The 23,873-nt window shown below is 32.1% G+C and overlaps 1 protein-coding gene across 12 annotated transcripts in view; it reads right to left on the minus strand.

Moving 5' to 3' along the window:
• The window catches only part of PCDH15 (protocadherin related 15), a gene marked incomplete at both ends in the record, with an annotated part of 726,342 nt that overhangs the window by 390,887 nt on the left and 311,582 nt on the right, over positions 1 to 23,873 (minus strand). For 11 of the 12 annotated variants that reach the window (XM_081268810.1, XM_081268808.1, XM_081268818.1 and 8 more), the window contains 2 exons: positions 1,250 to 1,360; positions 13,476 to 13,595. In XM_081268810.1, coding sequence (XP_081124936.1) covers positions 1,250 to 1,360; positions 13,476 to 13,595 — 231 coding nt within the window. The remainder of the gene's footprint in view (positions 1 to 1,249; positions 1,361 to 13,475; positions 13,596 to 23,873) is intronic. The other variant, XM_081268813.1, reaches the window with a different exon arrangement.

Raw genomic sequence — 23,873 nt, forward strand, 5'->3', positions numbered from 1 at the left:
AACAACATGTAAAAATCATATGAAATCTGAAGCCTGGTTTTAAAATGACTTTGGGACAGACATGCTTATTTTCTGGTTTATTTTTGAGGAAATGTCACAGAATCCTTGGAAGAGATTTCTAGAATTTAAATATGAAGTATTAGTTTGTAGTTTAATAAATGGCTAGCAGCACCTAACAGACTCATTCATAGATACATATATTAAATACTATTTCATTACCTTATCAGGTATTTGCAGTAGAGAAAGAAAAAATATTCAACATAATTAGAGTTGCCTTGAGTATTTTGACCCTAAGTCTGTTACCTAAGACCACAGAGCTATTTGTCTTGCTTCTGCTCACCGGTGATAGATGCAATATTACTGACTGAAAATTTAAAAATTAATCCTGGTAACTTCATTCTGTTTCTTTATTTTAAAAAAGAATAATAGCAACCAAATTATCTTAGTCTATTTAATTTTAGAAGTGGGCCTTTTGTTTATTGAAGGTGTTTTTGCTTGTTTGTTTGAGGTGTTTACCTGATTTTTCTTCGATTTTTTGCATGCCAGTACATGGAATAGTATGTTTTATAGACTCATGTGCTCATGTATCTTTATTATTCTAATAATATATGAATATTTGTTCCTTAAGCCATAAATCACCATACACCCATTTTACTTCCATACTTTAGAAAAAAATTGGTAGAGTTAAAAATAATGGTTTAAAATTAATACTGATTCCACAAATTGATAGAGAGCAGAAGTGAGGGAAGGTCAGGGTGAGAGTATTTTGAAAAGATTTTTACATAGTTTGAAATCTGAAAGTATTAATTTTTTTGTGTGTGTATCCAATAAAAATGTAGATATTTTTACATACACATATACTTCTGACTTCCATCCTCTGAAATTTTTAGTGGAGCTTCTGAGGTAGAATCCAGGAATCTACATACTGAATATGGCTCCACGTTGATATTGATGTGGTTGTTTGGTAAATCATACTTTGGGAAATATTTCAGTTTGGGCTAAAAAGCAAATTATTGGCATGCAGCTCATACATTAGAGGGAGATTTAGATGAAAAAGAATAGTCAGTGGAAGCAACACCTCCAATTCTATTCCATCACTTTCCCCAAGTTGAATAATATAATATATAAATTCCACCAAGGGAAGTATTGCCCTGTTGAGAAAGTTTATCATGCCAAGCACTCTAAGAACATTGAATGCATTGTTTACTTCATAAGTTCATAGAAAAAAGATAAGAAATTAAATACTCACATTAGCTTGGATGATGACGAAGTATCGAGTCTTGTCTTCATAATTGAGTCTCTTCCTTAACACTACATTTCCAGTCAACATAAGGGGAATTTCAAAGGTGTCATTGGATGTCTGCAAATATTAAGCACACAGGGTTCAGATCAGTTGAATATATGATGAAACAAGATAGTTTATATTGTGGATTAGTCCTCTTGAAAGGTAGATGGTTTGCTTATTATCTGAGAATTCAATGTGAGTATAAACTTTATACTGAATATTCTTATAATTTCTCAAAATATTTTATTTTGATCAAAAGGTTTCACCAGAGATAATGATAACTGTAATGCAGTACACTTGTCATAGTTTTTCATATATTAGTAAGGTTATTGATCCATGGCTCTGGAATAGTCCTGAGTCAAACTCCAGAAACCTGAAAATCTTCCCTGTTATCTTTTGATCTGTTGTTTTAACATCAAAGAGTTCATATTTTGCAATTTGATATTTCTATTTAATTTCACTGTTTTTACATTTGTGAAAGTGTCATATTCCAAGAATTTTCTGACATTAAATACAATATGATCATGAAGCGTATAATTTAAAGGTTATTTTTTTTCAAGGCTCATGATTTAACACATTAGCTAAGCTCGCTAACCTCATTACTTCCTGGTAACATGCAAGTCATAAGGACAATCTTTAAAGTGCCTTCCAGATAACATGCAGGTCATAAGGACAATCTTTGAAGTGTCTCCTCTTACAAGTAGCCCTCAGTTTAAGTGTATTCACTCCTTAAGAGGACAATTTACAAGATTAGTGTCTTCCCATAGACCTTAAATGACTCCTGTACTTTATTGCCATTGTGAAAAATGATAAAATAATGTTTTCAAATTCTATTCTGAAATCTTCTGTCTCCCAATTTCAACTAAGTCTTTGATATGATGTTGATTTTTTTTCATATATATTTTTTGTGTATTTTCTACTTCCCTTCACAGATTCCTCAGGAGCCTCAGTCCATGACACAGAGATACTTACCTTTCTATCTCTATCAAAACAACTTGAGGGATATTTTCAAAATTTTGTTGTTGTTCTTAACAATTTTCATTAAAAATATGAAGAACTATTACAAACAACTATGTTAATGATAATAACAAGTAACTTTATTGTTAATAACAAGTAATGTTATTGCTCTTCTGAGAATTTTTAATCTTATTTCTTATTAGCTAAAGCTATATTTTACATAAATCTGATATTTTAATGTTTTAACTGTTTCATAAATACTTTGAAAAATAAAGGGACAGTATGTGCTTCATCATCAGCACTACTTTTTAAATGTTGGCAAGCCTATGTACTAAAATTAAATAATTTCTTGATTAAACAAGTATTTTTGAGTTTCCATTCTTTCTCTAAAACTTATAGATTAATAATTAAATAAATCAATAGAAGAAAATGTACAAAAAAGAGAAGCATAATGTAGATAAAAGTTTAGGAGTTGGGCAAGCAAAATGTAGATAAAGATTTAGGACCTGGGTATGGTGGCACACGCATATGATCCCAGAAGCTCAGGATGCTGAGGCAGGGGGATCTGAAGTTCAAAGTCAGCCTCAGCAAAAGTGAGGCACTAAGCAACTTAGTGAGACCCTATTTTTAAATAAAACACAAAAAAGGGCTGGGGATGTTACTTAGTGGTCAAGTGCCCCTGAGGTCAATCCTGGGTACTGAAAAAAAAAAAAAAAGATTTAGAAAACTTTCTCTAGTAAAATGAATATTGGTTAAGATCAACTCTAATTAAATGCCCTATTTTAGTGGAATTCCAAAGCTTAACCTAAAAAGTAAAAGGAAAGCAAGATTTTATAGAAAAATCATTGTTTGTTTGCTTTATTTTTAATTATTATAGTATAGGGCCATGGGGAAATGGGACAGTTCACTCAAAATTTATAATATATAACATATATGTATTGTTCAGATACATCTCTCTTCCCCCTTATTCAGAAATTCTCAGTAGTCTACATTTCTATCAGACTTACTGCATGATTCTGATGCAGACAGTTAAGATTTTACTTTGAAAAAGTGGAGTAGGAATGTGTCTGCATTTTGCCTTTCTGCTATTTATGGCTCTTTCCTTTCATAATTAGAGCTTTGATCCACAATGAAGAAGAGCATGAGAATAGCAATATCCATTTGCTTCAATGATTTGTGAAGCAAAGCCATTGCCCTCTTTCTGATAGTTTTGGACATTCTGTAAGACACAAACTTGGCACCCTTTTCTTTAGGTGATGGAAATTTAAATGTTGACCTCTACCTACACCATCTTAACAAAAGAAATCCAATTATGGCTCAATCTTTTGACATCCACTGGCTCTAAACACCTGGCCTCCATTAAGAAAGGTCCACTCACAATTTCCAAGTGGTTCAATGACCTGACAACTGTCAGAGAAGGGGCAATCCTCCATTTAGTAAAGTGAGGGTATGAGACAGGTTGAACAGTGTTATGACTATCCAAAGGACAGAAACTAAGGTAGAAGGCAGGTATAACTCCCACACCACACACTTATGCACCCACAAAGGAGGGAGGTAGAGGGAATATTGACACTGTTTCCCGCAAGATGATTTAATTCTCCTATAACCTTCTTTATTAATATGTGTGAAGGCGAGTTAGAAATAGTTTAGATAAAAAGTTGTTTCTCTGAGGGTCCTGCTAGCAGTTATTATGCCCTTAGAGATATGTTATTATGCCCTTGGAGATATGTTCACTTTGAGTAAGACTGATTTTCCCTTAACTTATGATAAATAGCATCAATTTTTTCCTAACATACTCTATTTGACACTTAGCTTGTGTCTTATTAAGCCAAGCCCCTATGGCATCAGTTAATGATCAGTCTATAGTCTGGTTGTCATTGATAGGCCATTTCCCCTAATCTAATTACTGACAGAAAAAAACAGATGACTTAGCAAGAATACATTATCCTTATTTACCAAACAGACTGCGATTTGTACAGGAAGCAAAGACTCTGCCCATACTACCAGTCTGATAATATTTTACTGTTTAATACAAAGTTATCCCAAATAAATATATTTGCATTTTACCTTGTTCTAACCTATTTCCCATCAAACTGTATTTAGAAGTGCTTAATTGAGTGTACAAGTATTTATATTGCAAAGTTAAAAGGTTACAGATATGTACTGAAAAGACCTAGGTTCCACGTTTTACAAATATATGACTTTTAGATGAGTTAAACAAGAAAAAAAAACGAGAATATTAAACATGATAGGGATTTGAGACAGTCATGATATAATATACCAGGTATGATATTCTTGAAGTATAACATATTTCTCCTATTTAGCTGCCTAGAGACTATTTTTGCTTAGCTTGGAATATTTTAATAACATCTGAAATTCGACATTGACTTAAATACAGAAACTACTAAAGGATAGTAATTTGTTAAAAACCTTTTACACTTGAACTGTGCTTTTAGCTTCCTGACTCAGGAAATTCAAATGTATTACATGCTTACATGTTAAAAAATAAATTGTGGTTTATTTTTTCTCAATTCCTTCAAAGCTATAGGGAGTCAAGTATACTATAAAAGACGGCAATCTACTCAGGAGGCATTGATAAAAGATATTATCACTGTCTGAAACACTGTTCTACTACCTCCAAAACAGAAGCTGTGTATGCACACTATTACCTTGGTGCTTTTTTGATAGCAGTGGTTCATAATAGAAAAGGTATGTTGTAGCCTTAGTTTACTGGAGTCTGTGACACAGGATCTGTCATCCCTTTCCTCTTATCACTTTAGATCAAAATACTTAAAGTGGAGAATAAAAATAATTCCAGTTTTATATTTTAAAAGATTAAGAGAACTAATACATAATACTTATAGAAAGTTTTTTCAATCTTGCTAACAATGGAATTTAAAATATCAGAATGATACCTCTTATATATTTGCATTTTCTCATTTAATATATAATATAGACATAAAAATGCAAGATTTGTGGAGCATGTGATAAATTCAAAAGAGTATTTTTTTTCTTTTTTTAATTTTTTCTAAACAATTAAATTAGTCAATGTATTCATTATGGTGAAGGCATCAAAAACAATATTTTACAACAATTGTGATGAACATAGTATAAATGTCAAAGACATTAAAGGCCCCTAATTTAAATGTTGGTAGCTCTCTTCGCCCAGCAAATATCCTGTAGTACCATGTTCTAACAAATAATCCAAATGTTCCTTAATGAACAATAGGTGACAGAATGAGAAAATGCACTTATAAAGAAGAATGTCTCTTCTTCCCTTGGATAAGAAAGAACTACGATTTTTTTGTTCTGCCAAACTTTATTCAGGTTTTTAAATTTTTTTTCAAGCCCATCCATATACTTCCTTATAAAATCCAGTGTTAGCAAATAACCTTGCTAACTCAGTTGGGCAAGAATCCCCTCAGTCTAGATATCTGATCACCCTCCATATCTGATGTTTGATCAGGTACCCAATTTTCCATCATCCTCCAGGTGATGTGTGATCACTTCTGCCTGGCTCTAGCAAGAATCCTGGTAAGTGTGTCTAACTTTCCCCCCTTCCCCTGATAATCTCTCCCAGAAAAAAATTATTACATGGATCACCACTCTGTTCCTTGCCTACAAATTCCCACTTGCTCATGTCTTATTTGGAGTTGAGTTCAATCTTTCTCCACTGTAAGATCTGGTTGCAGTGATTCTATATCTATTGCAATTTTCCTGAATTAAGTTTTTTTCACCATGCTTTAACAGGTCATTGAGTAATTGTTTTTTTTAACAAATGTTTAAAGGATTTTATAATGAGACAGTTACTAACATTTTTTTTCTAAATAAATCAGCTAAGAAAGAATAGGTTATGCTACAGAAACAAAGGTCCTTATTTTCATTTCTTACCTAATCCACATATTTACACATCTAGCACTTCAGCAGATAGACTTTGTTTCTTGTCATTCAGAATTCAGGCTAATAGATGGCTTAACTTGTAACAGTGGTCCACTTCACCTTTTGAATATGAGCTCTGAATATATGCTCTGAGGTTTTTTTTTAAAGATGTGTTCTTTTCCCTGTCTCCTTCTCCTGCTTCCTAATCCTGGGGCTGGGGACAGTATTACTTTGAGTTATCTGTGCTCCACAGAAAGGAGATGTCTGCCAGGGGATCTAGAAAGTGAATATCTCCCAAATTAACAAGTGAATGCTAACACACTATCGGGGACCCTGGGACCCCCTGTCAGGGCACACCACACGTGGAAGGTAGCCTTTGAAGAGCTCCTTTAAAATCCCCCTGTTCCTCCTGATGGGGAGAATCACAGCCTTTGGGACAGGAGTCCCCTGTTTTTCTCCTTTGCTAGTAAAGCAATAAAACAACATTTTCCTTTTTTCTCAAAATTGTGTCCTCATTATTAAATTGGCATTAATTGGCATTGGGGACAAGGACTGAGCTTTCAGTTACAACCTTAATTTGTTTTTCTCTAATTCCTATAGTAGTGGGAGGAGATATGACTTGTACTTTGGTTGTCTGAGCTCACATTTTATTAGTCAAAGCAAGTAATTTCCTCCAAGCAAGAAAAGTACATTCTTGGCATATCTCCAAAGAAAGAAAAATCAGGAGTTTTTGGTTAAATAGCACAAGTGCTTTTGCTTCAAATTGGGTCAGTCAGTTCAGCAGCACTTTATACCCAAATTTGTTCTTTCTTTATTTTAAGAGATCATTTGAATTTCAATAAAAAGAAAGACAAAAGAAAAGAAAAGCTCAAGTTTAGCTATTCTTATTTTATTCAGGGATTAAATAAAAGAACTTTGTTGTGGTGAAGAATTTGCAACATTTGGCTAGATTTGAAATTTTATGATTTTGAATAATAAAAATGCCTCCTCTTTCCTTACATCACATTTTCTACTAAATTGTCTATCCTGTCATAAAGAAAAAATAGGTAGGATAAGAAAGACCCTAATAATGCAAATGACCATCTTAAATTACCTTTTTCTAATACCAGAATAGAACCTTCATGCTTTCTAGTTTGTAGTTTAAAAATAAAAAAGTCAAAAATGTTTTTTCAAAGTAGATTCTGTTTATATGTTATGCAAAAAAATGAAAATAACATTTGCATTATAGTATATGTGACAATCATATCTGACTCCTGATAAGCAATTCACACCTTTGCATGATATCTTCCTCTTAAGGGTGGGCAAGATCTCTGACTTGCTTCTAGTCTTTGGAATACAGCATAGGAGATAACTTGTCAGTCTCATGATTACATTGTGTTAGATGAAGTTCTGTCTTGTAATCAGACTTGTTCTAGATACTTTCCTTGCAGGCTTGAAGCACTAGCCGTTATGCAGGCACAGACCCTATGGCAAGCCTGTAATAGTCCATACCAGCCTTCAGTAAAGAGAAGCAAGAAGGTGAGGACCTGTGTTGTACAGCCATGAATAAATTCTGACAGCAAACTGAGTTTCCTTAGAAATGGATTTTTCTCTAGTTGAGCCTCACTATGAGTATTAATCTCACCAGCACCTTGATTATAATCTTATGAGAGCCTAAGAAGAAGGCACAGCTAAGCTATTGAACCACAGAAACCATAAGGAAATAAATATGTTGTTTTAAATTATTGAATTTTTGATAATTTGTTATATAGCAAACCAATACATCATACTGTTCCCTAGGACTCATCTGAAGGATTCATGGTGACACACAGTACTCATTATTGATAGCTATAACCTTTGATGAATCTATGAATCTCCAACTTAACAATTTTGTAGTGATACTGTATTTTTCCTTCTCTGATACTTTATACAATGAACACACTGGCATGAGTGTACTCTCCCATATTCTTGTGATAGGGGACAGACAGAAGTGAGCTGTGGGAACACAAAGTTAGGGAATAATTCTATACAATAGGCCCACTGTGCTTACACCACATGCCTTCTTTTCCAAGAAGCAATATACCTGCCACCATGGCTGGCTTAAGTGGACAGGCTATATGACATTCCTCAGCAAACTGCCTATTATCTGCAGAAGCAATGCAGGCCCAAACTAATGTCAACAAGAAAAATCCCCGTTAACCTAAAGGGAGAGACTTTTGTGACTTCACAGACCAGATCCTGAAACTCAGGGAGATAAGAACAATTCCTCTTAACCATAAAAATTTTAAGAATTTATTGTTAAGAATCCAATTAGAACCAGTCAGCATGGACCAAAGTGACCCAGAGCTGTCAGGGCAGTGGGGACTTGAAAATCTGATGTCATTCTGTTATCAGTCAAAAGTTAAGAGATGAACCTGGGCGGGACTCTCTGGAAACTTCTCTAGGACTCCAGATAAAACTGGAGTGCAGGAGAGGCACACTGTCCTTTTGCTCTCTGAGAGTGTCTCCTTTCCCTTTTCTTATCCCTTCAGTAAACTCATGCCTGCTACTTTGAGCAACATGTCTGAAATCTTCCTGACTTGACTGTAAAATTGAGCTTTAAAGCAGGACGAGGGACATCTTCACACTGTCTCAATGTCCCAAAAGGCCCCAGCCCTGTTACACTTGTATTGAAAAGCATTATCTCCTGCATTAGTCTTTTTTTTTAAATAAAAAGATTAATAGACATGTGGGGGTCTAGTACTTTCTTTAATTTTGCCTTTACTATAGAGAATACAGGCTAAAATAGATTTGAAATTTCAGTGTTTGTGGTTATGCAGTAGTAGATATGCTAAATCAGCTAACAGCATATTACTGCAGATCCAGTTATAGGTGGAATGGATGCATGTTCCCTTTTGTTATTCAGATTTGGAAATGCTACTATCATTGTTGCTATTGTGCTATTTAGGAAAGCCAAAATAGTTCAAAGGCAAAAATGAGTAAAAACACTAGGTTTTCTAAAAATATATTGAAGAGAGAAACTCATTGGGAATTAATCATTCTACTCCTATATAACTAACTCCTACTTGACCAAATAATTCAACAAAAAGCACAGGTATACAGAATATCAAAATCAATCAACCACTCAAAACAAAACAAAACAAAACAAAAAGCTAATATCTTCAGAGAGAAAACCAAAGCAGATATTTTTTGAAGGAAGTAGATACTTGAAAAAAGAGATGACATGAGTTAAGTTTCCTGTTTTATGGCAGTTACCCAGAGAGAAGGCCAAGTTCAGAACCATGTTGAGACACATAAAAGTCTGATAGGAAGCCTGAAGTCTTATGGACTGAAGCATCAGGTGATGCACCAAGGTTGACTGTAATTGAGTAGGGAAATACTGGAAAGGAGAAAGCTAGCAAGAGATAGAATAAAATTCCACTGATAAGCTATGTCACAATCTCTAGCTGTTCTCTAAACTACACCTTTGTACGGCTGATTACAAGCAGATCAACTATAAAAAACATAATACTCGCTGAATGAAGATTTGAGCTGCACTCAAGCAAAAGAGCTTCCAGTTTGAGTTTAACCAAGTTGTCCCTTAATGAACACAAATGAAATACAAAAATAAACAACAACATTGAAATAATCACAATCCTCAGAGAAACTAAATAGATTCAACTGTTTCTCCACTGCATAACATTCACAATATCCATGACAGAGTCCCCAAACAAGTCAGTGTGATGAAGAAGAAAATGTGTTCCATTTTCAAGAGGGAGACAAGACAATACTACAAAACCCAGACAAGCAATTATTATAACTCTACCTGTGTAAAAAAATATGCAAAAATGATATACACTATAAATTTTAAAAAAAGAAAATCTTATAGCTTGTGAAGAAATGAAGATTCTAAGAATGTGGAAAATTTAGAACAAAAGAACACAATATCTTAAATTTAAAACCAAAAAAATAAAAAGACCATTGCATATATTTGACAACAGGATGGAGATGGCAGACAAGGTGTGACTTTGAAAACAGATCAATAGAAAACATCCAGTTTGTAGAAAAAAAGATTAAAAATATATTGAAAATAATTAAACAGAGCCCTGGGAAGCTGTGAAACAATATCAAAATATCTACCTTTCCTGTAATTAGAGTCTTAGAGGTAAAGCAGTCAGGGGGAAGGGAGAAAGAGGGAGAAGGGCATAAAAATATTACACAAAAATGATTGATAATTAATTTATAAAAAATAGAGATTAAAAACTTAAGTAAGTCTGCAACCCTCTCCCAAAAAAAATAATTATTAAAAAAGTACACCTTAGCATGCAAAAAGTCAAGTTGCTAAGCACACACAATTAAATGAAAAAATTAAAAGTAGAAAAAAATGATGCATTATGTACAGGAAATATTAAATTTCCACTGAACTCTCATTAGAAGCACTGATTAAAATGATGTTAAAATTTAATTAATATTTTGCATTGTTATGTGACAGGAGGCGCATTTGCGACTGTCTACAAGGATGAAGCAGATAATATAAATGAGGGAAGCAACTGGGGTATGGGTGTATACATATATATTGGCTCAGTGATAGGAGTGATGGAAGTTCAACAATGGCAGATTACTGTGTTACTGGAAATCAAGGGCAGTGTCAACTGTTTGTGTTTCTCAAAGGAAGAAAACAAGCCACCCTTGAATGTAAATTTCGTGATGTTTAGATATTGACTTCAAGAATAGTTTACAATATTTTGTGGCCAAACAAAACATGTGTGAGATGAATGAAACAGAGGGTAGGTAATATGTGACTTTAAGTAATGAACAACAAAGCATCAGATGAAAGAAAACGACCAGAATTTTAAGTAAGACAGACTGATCTACACTTTCTACCATTTATCATACAGTATGAGACTACTTTAAAAGAAATTATATCAGTGCTTACCAAAGCCAGAGATGATCACATTCAGGTTAAATAGTTTGTTCATTATACATGCACTTTTGCTTTTTATATTAAGAAATAAGGAAAGCATTATTCTAGTTTTTTTTCAAGGAGGGAGTATGGGGATTGAACTCAGGGAAACTCAACCACTGAACCAAATCCTCAGCCCTGATTTGTGTTTTATTTAGAGACAGGGTCTCACTGAATTGCTTAGCATCTTGATTTTGCAGAGGCTGGCTTTGAACTCCCAATCCCCCTGCCTCAGCCTCCTGAGCTGCTGAGATTACAGGCGAGTACCACCACCCCCAGCCATTATGCAACTTTTAATATAAAGAAAATTGCTATAGATTTATGAGAATATGAAATATAAAAATAATAAGAGTTTCTCTTGCAGATCTTAGAAGAAAAAAGTCTGGTACTGAATTTATAGTGAATATCTAGGACAGCTGAAGGTTGTCTAAAAATGTGCCTTGATTAATGCTTTCTCCTCCAATAGAACCCACGTGAAATGTTTTCATGATGTCTTACTCTTTTGTCGCATGGAAGTAAGACCATGCCCAGAGAACTGTATTTATTCGACAGTAGTGGTAGCTTGCTAAAATTTATTTTTTCTTTCTTGTAATTTTAAAACTGCATGAGGTTGATTGGTTATCTATTCTCTAGGTAGTAAAAGATACATAATTTTGTTTGATTTCAAGCCTGGAGATTCCTGAAAGGGGGAAGCATTCAGAAGGGACTACTGCACAGCTAAAAAGGAATTTCAGCTTCACAAAACTAGAAGACAGTTTCTAAGTATTTTTTTTTTTTTTTAGTTTAAACTATAACTTAAGCTTTAAATATTTTTTTTCAATGCAGAAAAACATTTCCCTCCAATACATGGAATGACCATTCTATGACCATTCTATATTTTCTGGCTTCATTTTCATATAGCTTCAGGAATAAGAATTAAGGAATGACCATCATATAATGTAAGTTGGAAAAAATGGCACACACGTGCACTATTAATTATTAAAAAGAAAATCTGAAGAGCAAACAAGATGAATGGTTCAGACAGAATGTGCAATCACTGTCTTTTGTACTGTTAATGGAAAAGTGTTTCTCTTGCCCTCTGCTCCTCTGCTGTTTCTGCAGCCCTTTCCACTCCATTTCTTGTATAACCCTTCATACTTAAGGTTCTCTGTCGCATTCTCATCACGTCCCCAGATCTTGGTTTCCTTTCAAACATGCTGAGAAGTTCCCTTTAAGGAAAACAAAATCTCCAAAACCTGCCCTTTGCCCTACTATGCCCATCCCACACCCCTTTTATTTCATTCTTATTTTCAAATGTTTTGAGAATTTTTAACAATACTACATCTATTTCAATTCAGTAGAGGAAGAGTGGAGTGCATTCTCCTCTAAAATTGGGCTTTGAGACTTAGAAATGGTGGTGTAATACCAGGCAAATCACTTCACCTGTGAGCCTGATTGTTTCTCCAAAGCAATGGAGAAAAGTTGCTACTACAACTTGCTTTTGAGAACACAAGAAGATGCATTTGTGTTTTACCTTATTCTGACAATAAATTTGTGAGGTAGACATATTTGGTGAGTTATTAAACTCTACCTGCTCAACAGTGTTTTTGTTCATTGATGTGTGCTGTGTGTGTTTAGTTAAACCTTATGAAAAAACATAAAGGGTAAAAAAAAAATAATGTTAACCTCAAAACTTTTTATATTCCTAGTAGTAAACAAAAGAAAGAAACATGAAATAGCAAACCACTTAGGAAGTGATTTTAATTCTGCTTTGGGGAATTCGTGATAATCTGAGAAGATGCCATAGGAAGAGGAAAGACAGAGGGCAGGCAAGACTTCCAGCTATAGTCTCATTTGAAGATTTCACATTTTGTCTAGTTTTGCTTAATATGTCATTTGAGTAAGTGATTCCATGACCTAAAAACCAATATAAATCCCCAAACAAGAAAGATCTATAGCTAGAGACTTTGTTTTCTGCTCTGAGATTTCACTGTTGGCTGGACTAGGATTTTAAGGTCTTCTCAAAACTGACAATGTATTTGGTGTGTGTTTGTGGTTTGTGGTGGCAAACCACAAACACTTGCAAACCTAACATAGGAGTTTTTATCTATTGTCATTAATTTTCAAATTGCATAAAGCCTATGCATCACGTTGGTTATACCATATGCAATGGTTTGTTTAGAATGCTTACACTGATTATGAGTCTACAAATATAAAATAAATTCAGTAAAGATAGTGGCATATTATGCCTATGAATGCATTTTGCTCTTATGTTCAGTTACTGCCAAAGATAAAATACAACAAAAATATTGGAACTAAGTCAATTTTTATATTAATAATAGTTAATTTAAGTGGTTCTATTAACTAATAGAAAAATAGAACAAATAGCAACTGGGATAAATGTTAATTTTATTTCTTATAGTGAAATCTCATCATGTATGGCTGTTTACATACCGGATCTTCTGGATTGTATTGAATAACATATTCTATCTGTCCATTTGGGCCATCATCTATGTCAGTAGCTCCATTGTCTCCTGAAAATCCTGTAAATACCGTGGTGCCAACTGGAGTGAGCTGAAAGGAAAAGAAAGGAACAACTCAATTCTCATTTCGTCAGTTAAACATCTAGTATATAGCACAAAAAACAGCCTTTAGTTACACAAAGGAAGAGAATAGACATCTGCCTACAACCACAGAAATAAAATATTTTTAAAAAACACACTTGCAAACATAGGAGTTCTTACAATGTCCGAAATTTCCAAATTCCTGATCCTTCCTTCAGGTAAAGAAATAGAAGGATTCAGAATAAAGCACATTTGGCCCAATTTATACCCGTTAGCATCTTAATACCTGTGGAGAAAATGCATCTGTTTTTTCTTGAAAAACCTTGAAGCATTAAGTTATCTACATGATAGAATTTCAATCGTACAAGTAAGTTTCTTTATTTTAGTTTCAAAAGCCTTTTCAGAGACAGCCCAAAATCCAGGTTAAGTATATGCACATGGCAAGGTTGGGGAAGATAAATTGTAATAATGACTGCCCTTTTAGAAGAAGCAGCTATGAATTTCTTCTGGGCTTCTAATATTGGTTGTATAAGAAACAATTTTATGACAGGAATTGGAGACAGTCACATCTTTTTATCTATTTTTTTAATTAAAAGAATAACAGTAAAACAATGTATTTTGGCATGTAAAACCATGTAAGGCATTTGGCCTATTAATGTGGAGATCCTAGACTCTCCACAGAACATCACTGTTATTTTCTCTTACAAATTGTCTTTGTACAAATTGTCTTTGTACAATACATTTTTGTCGATTCTCCTTTCCCATTCCTCATGTTTTAGCTCATTAATTACTCGTTAAGTATGTTTTAACTTAGTTTGATATCACTTACTACAACACCATTCCTAATATAGCCTTTGCCACTATGAGTAAAATTATAGTGACCTTTTTTTGTTTTTTTGTTTATGCATTTTACACTTCTGTATACATTATGCTGTCCCAGTTGATGAACACATTTTAGCAATAAACATAAGCTCTGTACTTCTACAGCACAGAGACCTATTTTTTTTAGGTTTGTTGTGTTAATTATTGAATGGGATTCCCTCATGGAAAAATACTTTAAGAAGGAAAAAAGAGATCATCTAATTTACTAAGATTTTTTAGGGGTTATAAATTCAAATGTCTACAGAGATCAATCAGGGGATGAAAATGTGGAAAGCAAATCTGATGGGAAAAGTGAACAAATTCCCTGTCTAATTTGATAGCTGCTACTCAGCCCTACAAAATTCTTACCATAATGTAATATGGAGCTAAAATTTCTAGGTCATCTAAAATTCTAATTTTATAGGAAAATTATTGATTCTCAAGTTGGCACTAGATTTTATAAAATTAAACTATGAATGGACCAAACACATTTTTATTGGTCTAACAACTACACTAGTTTGTAAATTTTTATTTACAAAAACAACATAACTATGATTAAAGAACTAAACCATAACTATAAGGAAATAGGATATTTATAATGTTATTCTAAGTTAACTAAATGGCTTCCAAATTGTCATTTTTATTTATTTTTAAATGCATAAAATGTCAGAAAATATACCATTCTCTTTTATAAAAAAAAATCACTCATTCTTATGTAGCTATGCTTTTAGGTTTTTTTGCTTCTATTTATTTAACAAATGAAAATTCTGTGAGTATGTATACACACACACATACACACATATATATGCATATATATGTACTTATTATGTACAACATATTTTAAAATGTATATGCATTGTGTATTGTTTAAACAACACTAATTAACATATCTATACTTCAAATACTTTTCATCATTTTGTGGTGACAACAATTAAAACCTGATTGATCAGCAATTTTTAAAAATCTATTAAATTGTAGTCAGTCACTGTGTTGTACAGCAGACCTCTTAAACTTATTTCTTCTCCTTACTTAACTGGAATTTTGTATCATAGTCATCATTATACTCAATGTCTATGAATTCAATTTTTTAGATTCCACACATGAGTGCTATTTCTCTTTCCATGCCTGAATTATTTCACATCACATAATATCTCCCCGGTTCATCCAGATTTTTTAAATTATGAAAATTAAAATGATTGCTACCAGATGTTTAATAAAATATTTAATCAAAGATTTTGTTGCCAAAGCAAAAAACAACATCATGGGGTTGAACTAAATAAAAACAAATCAAAAAATGCTAAATCAAAGAACAAATAAAATAAGAAACCAAAAAATTGAACAATATTGTGTCTGGAAATTCTGAAAACAAGTGTGCCTGTATCCTTCAATCTACTTACTGAGCCTTCAGGTACCATTAGACCACTTTCACATTAGAGCCAGATTCTGGAGTCAAACACTCAGTGATACAGTGGGTATCATAGGGAAGGAATAGGAGACCCTGGAGGAACTCAGGTCACATTCAAGAATATTAAAGGTCCTGGGGTCCACAGGTGGACTGGAGTCAGGGAAGCAACTGCTTTTCAACAAAAAGTGAGCAAAAGGGTTCCAAAGACAACAGAGGTCATTTTCCCAATTTAATAAATTCTGCTAGCCTGTTTAGTATTACCTTAAATGACAATTTGCTATAAGATTGATATTTTTTATATCTACTCACTATTACTAAAATCACTTTTTTTCCTGTTTTTCTTACTTTAAACAATAGTTATGATTAGAAAAAAAAAAGATTTCAGTGGTAAGCTTTCAGGACATCTCTGCCAGGCAGATGACCAGTTTCTCTGTTCCTTAATGTTTTGGTAAGTCTCAGGTTTAAATTATATTTTCTGAAATGCCTTCTCTGTGAGGAATGATGATCAGCTTGCCTGATTCTGTTACTTATTTAGTTGATGTGTTTTGCCACAAATAATTGTATACAGCTGTACAGCTATTGGAAGTACATAAACTACACTGATGAATTCAAAAACAAAAATTTTAAAAAATCAAAATGAAAAATTAATGTCCTTTAAGAAGAAGCCAGTAATAAGATTTTTTACCATGAAGAAATGATAAATATTTGAGATGTTTAGCCTTACTTAAATATTATGCCATGTAAACATATATCTAAACATCACATAATGCTCCATAAATGTGTACAATTTTATGTTTTATGTATTATTTTAAAATGTTTAATTTTAAAAAATTTGTTTATATTTCTAGATTTGATGAGAGATTTAGTTTTGATTTATAATACTGAATTGATATATTTTGTCTCAAAATTAAACAATTTCTCTTTTTTATAAAAAAGTAAGAGAAGTTAGAATGCAAACATACAAGATGGTGACAATTTCTGAGTTTACTTTTCAGGTATTTTGTGAAGAACAGTTCCTTAATACAACTCAAAAATTATGAGAATATTCCAAAAGAGAGTACTTCAATCTTACACATAAAAAATCCTCACAGAATTATTGTATTCATTGTTTGATATGAATCCAGGTTATTTGTTATCTTATTAGATGTAGTGGTTAAGTTCCATAACATCAACACAAACATTGAATTAGTGAGTACTAAACCTAGGAGCCTTGAGAAATACAGAAATGGATTCTGTAAATGTCTAGTTTGAAAATTTTTGTCAACTGATCAATGCATAACCTTGTTTTTTTAAAAGACATTCAATACATATTTTGGATTCATTAACTTCCATCTCTGAGCTATCAGCACTATAATTCATGCCTGAATGAAGCTTATCTAACCCATGTATTTTCTGCTTGAAGCCTATTACAGTCTTGTGTTAGGAACACTTGACTACCCATCAGCAGTACTTTAAGGGGCCATTTCAAACAATGGGATCATGACCACTACCACCAACAGCAACAACAATAAAGACCACAAAAATGTAGAAAGATAGCACTACTAAATTACAAATAGTATAAATTCATGAAGCATGAGATTTGAAGAGATGGCAGCACATAGATTTATTTCACTTTAAGTAGAAATGTGTGCAACTGTTGACAAAATTCTCACCAGTCTGTGCATATCTGCAAATGACAGCAAAAGTTTGGCAAGAATTGATTTTGTAGTTACAAATAAATTTTTGTTAGTAGGACAATTTGCATGTAAGGAGTCTGAACAATGAGAATTGGCTATATGTAACAGACAAAACTAGGTTTTTACTTGAATTCTGGCTAAAAAATGCAATAAACTAGGAATTATCAGACTTAAGTTTGACTTTTGTCCTGTCTGTGCTTAGCTATAACGCCTGTTTTCAATTTTTTTACATTGATAGATAAAATTTTATGTATTTATCATGTAAAATATAATATTTGGGGGCAGTTAAACATTTTGCAAGGATTAAATCTATCTAATAACAAATGTATTAACTTACATGCTTATAATTTTGTAGCAAAACATTAAATAACCATATTCTTTGAATTTTTCAACAACACAACATACTCTCACTAACTATGGTTCCAAACTTTACAATAGACGGATCCCTTAAACATATTCCTCCAATCTAAATGTAAATACGGGGGAAAACTCTAAGAAATCAGTCTTGGCAATGAGTTTTTGGATATGATCCATGAGTGTAAGCAACTAAAGGAAAATATACAGATGGGATTAGAATATACTAAAATGTTTCTGTACAATAAAAAAAAACTGAGTAATGAAACAAGTTACAGAATGGGGAAGGATCTTTTCAAATTATACATCTGATAAGCAATTAATATCCAAAATATGTAAGGAAGCTACAACTCAGTAGAAAGAAAGCAAATGTTTCTCATGTTGGCTGGGATACTATTCCTAATAGTTATGCTATGAGACCAATACGTCTCCATCAACTAGTGAATAGATTTTTTTAAATTGTTATAATTTCAGTCATAAATGGATAGAAAATCCTGTCATTTGCAAGAGTACAGCTGAAGCTGGATGTCACTGTGTTGAGTGAAAAAAATCCAGGCACAAAAAGACAAATACCACATGATCTTTACTCATTTATAGAATCTAAAAAACTAATTTCATAGAAGCAGAAAATAGAATGAAAGTCAACAGAGATTGTTGTGGTTAGGAGCAGCAGATTTAAGGAACTCTTATTCAAAAAACGCATGCAATTCTAATTAAATAGGAAGAATAACTATGAGATCTATTGTACATTAACTTAGTAGTCTTTCTATAATCTAACAGTAAACTATCTGAAAAAGAAATTGAAAGAACAATTCAATTTACAATAGCTATAAAAATGTAAAATACTTCAAAATAAATTCATCCTAAAGGTGAAAGATCTATAGAAAACTACAAAGCATTGATGAAAGAAATTGAAGAAAACACAAATGGAACAATACCTGTGTTCATGAATTGAAATAATTAATTTTGTTAAAATGTCCATACTACTCCCAAAATATACAGATTTAATGCAATCCTCGGGGAAAGATAGTAGAATGAAACAGACATTATTATTACTGTGTGTATATATGTGAATGCATGACCAATATGATTCTGCAACTTGTACACTCAGAAAAATGAGAAATTATATCCCAACTGATTCAAATGTATGATATATCAAAGTCATTATACTATCAGGTATAACTAATTAAAACAAATAAAAAAAAAGAAAAAATCAATGACATTCTTCACATAAATAGAAAAAAAATCCTAAAAGTTATATAGAACCATAAAATACCAATAAACAAAGCAATTTTGAGAAAAAAAAAAAGAAGGTAGAATCAATCACAAGACCTTACTTTAAAATATACTGCAAAGTTATAGTAACTCAAATACATTGTGATGGCATGAAAAAACAACACAGATCAATGGAACAGAATAGAGAGCCCAGAAATAAACTCTAGCAGTACTATCAACTGATATTTTACAAAGGTACCAAGAGCACACAGAGAGAAGGAAGTTAATTCAATAAATGGTGTTTGTGGAAAACTAAGACAGAAGAATAAGATTATACACTTCTTGCCATGTACAAAATCAAGCCAAAATTGATTGAATATAAGATCATAAATTATAAAACTACTGTAACGCCTGATTTTCACATAGCTCTTTTGAACTTCAATTTCTTTCCTGTGAATGTTAAAATTGGATTGAAGTACTTTTGAGGGACAGTTTAGATCCATATTTGGAGAGCTTATTAAAGAATTACATAAATGGAGGGACAGTCTATAAATAGATTTTTCTGATTCATTAAGGTTATGATGTCAATTTTCCCCAAATTTATCTTTAGATAAGGCACTTTCTAGGTTGATTTTAAAATTTATGTAAAAACACATAGGTCCAACATTAGAGAAGGCTATCTTAATGAAGAATTAAATTACAAGGCTTACTCTTCCAGATTTTAAGACTTTATTATTAAACTACAGAAAAGCAGACACTGTGATACTGACTTTGGAGTAAATAAATATTCTCACAGTACAATAGATCTTGCCCAGAAACAATTCCCACAAATAGAATCACCTGATTCAGAAAACAACAATTCAGTGTAATAGGAATCTAATGGTTATTTGACTAAATGATGCTGGGCTAATTACATATCCCTAAGGGAATTTTAAAAAAACCACCTCATTGTTGATTTCTACTTTATAGCATAAATAAAACTAAATTTCAGTAGACTGTAGATAAAAATGTAAATTACAAAATATTTTTTCAAGAACAGTCATTAGATAATATCTTTACAACATTACAAACATTATAATCAGTGGGGAGATTTATTCAATAGGACATACAGAGCATAAGCCATGAAAATGAGATGGACTACATTAAAAATAAAATATTGCAAAAATGCTAGATACAAAATCAGTAGAGATAGTTAGAGAACATATGTTCGCCAATAAATTTTGTCCAGAATATATAAAGAATTCCTATAATGCAATTAGTAAAATACCAGATCCTTGAAAAATAAATTTGTTCAAAACCATATAGCTTAATGGTCAATGAACATGTAAGAAATGCACCTTTTCTCCTTTTTCTCTTTCCTTTTTTGATAATGGGGATTGAACCCAAGGGTGCTTAACCACTGAGTCACATTCCAAGTCCTTTTTTATATTCTATTTATAGACAGGGTCTCACTAAGTTGTTGAGACTGGCTTTGAACTTGCAATCCTCCTGCCTCAGCCTCCTGAGCCACTAGAATTTCAAGAATGGACCATGGCACCCAGCCAAGAAATGCTACTTTTTAATAAAAATTAGAAAATTCTAATTAAAATCCAATAGAATATTTCTATGTCTCCATTAGACTAACTAAAAACTAATTATAAGGAAAACACTATGGTAGAACAAATGTAACTCTGTTATACTACAAGCATGAATCAATTTACCTAGCTACTTTAGAAAAGTCTTTGGTGATATCTACTATTCTAAAAGGACACATATCTTTTGAATTAAAATTTTCTCTTAAAAATTATTTTTGTATTCATCAAACAAGAATATGTACATGTGAACTGAAAAGTTCTATAGAAGATTATACCTAGACATATGTTCTTAATATCCCAAATATACAAATAACTGAAATGTTTATCAACAATTGAGTAGCTCTATACAAGGTGAAGATTATTTATACTATTGACCATTATATTGCTACAGTATCAGTGTATAGTCATGAACATAATGATGAAAAATAATACTGACATAAAAAGAATTCATGCTGCATGATTGCATTTATACTAGTGTTCACAACTAGCAAAACTAATAATAGGGTGAGACATGAGGATGTCCTTTGTAAGGGTTCAGTGACTGTAGAAGGTATCCTTCCTAAGATCTGACAGTAGCAACATTTGTGAGCAGATTTGTGGTAATACTTAGGAGTTTACTTTGGAGAATTCACTGAGGTAAATAATTATGATGTCTTTAATTTTTGCTACTATGTTATATTTCCACTAGTCCTTAATTGAAAGACTTAATATGAGTCCTTATAATTTGAATATAAATACTGAAATGTTTTTACATAAAATGATATATCTAAGATTTGCTTCAAAATCTTACTGGGTAGGGGATATGAATAAAACAAGTTTGTCCAGAGCTGATAATTCTTGAAGCTGAATAATGAGCATTAACCTTTGTATATGCTTAAAATTTTCTTTAACAAAAAGTTAAGCAAACAACAAAATATTGTAGTCAACATTTTTTTGTTTGTTTTTCTAGTACATGTTTCCTCTTCCTTTGTTTGTACAACCCAATTTTGTTCTTGATTTTCTAATGTCCATGTGGGAAAATTAAAAATAAAATATAGGTAAATGATCTAGCACAATATGTGGCATAGTGCATTCTAAATATGTTGTATACCTGACATAGTGTTAGTGTTGAAATTTCTATTCCTCTTATCTATCAAAATGACTTTTTTTTCTAGTCCGTCTTAAATTTTTAAGCAAAATTTTGGACATAAAAATAGTGATTTTTAAGGAACTTTCAAAAATGCATTTTGATTCAACCAGACATAGCAAGAAATATAGAAAATATTTTTGAAATGACAAATATGCTATTTAATCACAAAGGTACAACATGAGCACTTCCCACTTATTATGAAACAAATGCAAAAAATAAAAATAAAAACCAAGAACAATATATATATATATATCCTTATGAATTTCTTTGAAAACCACAAAATGTAGAAAAAATTCCAAGGAATAGTATGCCAGTATAAAATAAACATGAAATTGGTATCACAGTAGGGCATTGTGTATAAGAGCATTCCCTTTAAAACAAAGAGTTTTCATTACAGCAACTAGTAAAGAAAAATGAAATTAGGTGAGATGGTATAGACTAGTAATTAAATATGGAATGTTCTTACTAATAAAGTCATGTTAAGTATTTTTCTTTGCTGTATTTTCTTCACACTAAACTTCTGACAAAAGGCAATTGACCAGCAATATTTGAAAGGAGCTCTATCAATGTGTCATTCATATCTTTCAGATCTACTTTCTACTGTAAGAAAACTGCACAACAAGACCTACCCCATGTTTAATAGGTAACATCTCCTAAGTGCTATATCTCAAAACTGCTAACTAACATGACAGCAAAAAAATACATTAAAAGAAGTGACAGAAAGCACATAGCTAAATGGACATACACCAGGACAATTTTTACATAACTAACAAAGTATTAAATAAAGAGAAATAAAAAGAATCTGTCCACAGAGACTGCTATCTGTACATCACAACTCTTTAACTTTAGACAATATTTTATTTTTTCTTTTATCTCTCTTAGCAACTAACATAGAAACTGGCTTAACAATAGAAACTCAAATATTTTTTCACACTTGTATGTCGTATTTCATTTTTGAGACTGAAAATTATCATCATTTCTTCACATTTTAATACAATAAGCCCATCATAAGGTCATGATATCAGAACATTGTTTCATATCCCCTGTTTGGCTTTTCCCAGCACCTTGAGAAACCTCTTTTTAAAAGAAACTCCTACCCATTCATTAAGTTTTAGTCTGCAATAGGCTGAGCTGGGGTCTGGCAGCTCAGTTCCAACAAAATTTATGCTTATTTCCCTGCTTCCATGGAGAAAATCCTGCATGAAGATAGTTCTTCCTGTGTTCTTGCTACTTTTCTTTGAAGAAAATGTGTAGAATTTTAGTAAATAAAATATAAGAGGATATAGTAGAAAGCACATTCAAATAGAACAACTTTGTATTTAGCAAATAAATGTTATATTGCTCAGTTTAAATAAAATATTGAGAAGAATAAATGATAGAAAACACTTTAAAAATCATCATACTGTGTTGAAAGTATATACTTGCTGATTCAATAATGTCTGTGACATCAACACCACTGTATAGGTGGGTAGTAATGATCTTCTGACATTGTGGTAGTAAATCTGCAAAGTTGATCTTCTTACATATGCTTACTATAATATTTGAAGAGTGTTTTTATGTAACAAAGTAATTTAAATAATATCATCTCAACTAGAAAAAAATCATAAAAAATAATGTTATCTAGTTTTGGAAACTTACTTAAGAAAAAGCTATCCTGAAAGGATTATTTAAAATGAAATTGATGAGATGCTAGTTACTAATATGTTTCTTCAAGAATCCAAGTGTTCTGGTCCTCTTCCCTTCCACACAAAAAGAAAGAGAACATCTGAAGGGTCATGGGTATTTAAATAAACTGAAATAGAACTAAGCATTACATGATGTTTATCATATAATAATGATTTAATGACAGATTGTTATCAAGACAGCAGGTACTATATTTTTACTGATAGACATTATCAAATGAGAGTGCTACCTTTAGTGAAACAGGATTATTTGTCAAATGCTCATTAGTTTTTCAATTTTCAATATTATTTATACAATTTATAGTATTACATAGCCATTTCATGCCAATCTCTCAAGAAAATCCAACAGATGATGATATTCCGTACAATTATTGATACTAGTAAAACTGGAG

Source organism: Spermophilus citellus, assembly GCF_964194105.1.
Source record: "Spermophilus citellus genome assembly, chromosome: 15".
Lineage (NCBI taxonomy): Eukaryota > Metazoa > Chordata > Mammalia > Rodentia > Sciuridae > Spermophilus > Spermophilus citellus.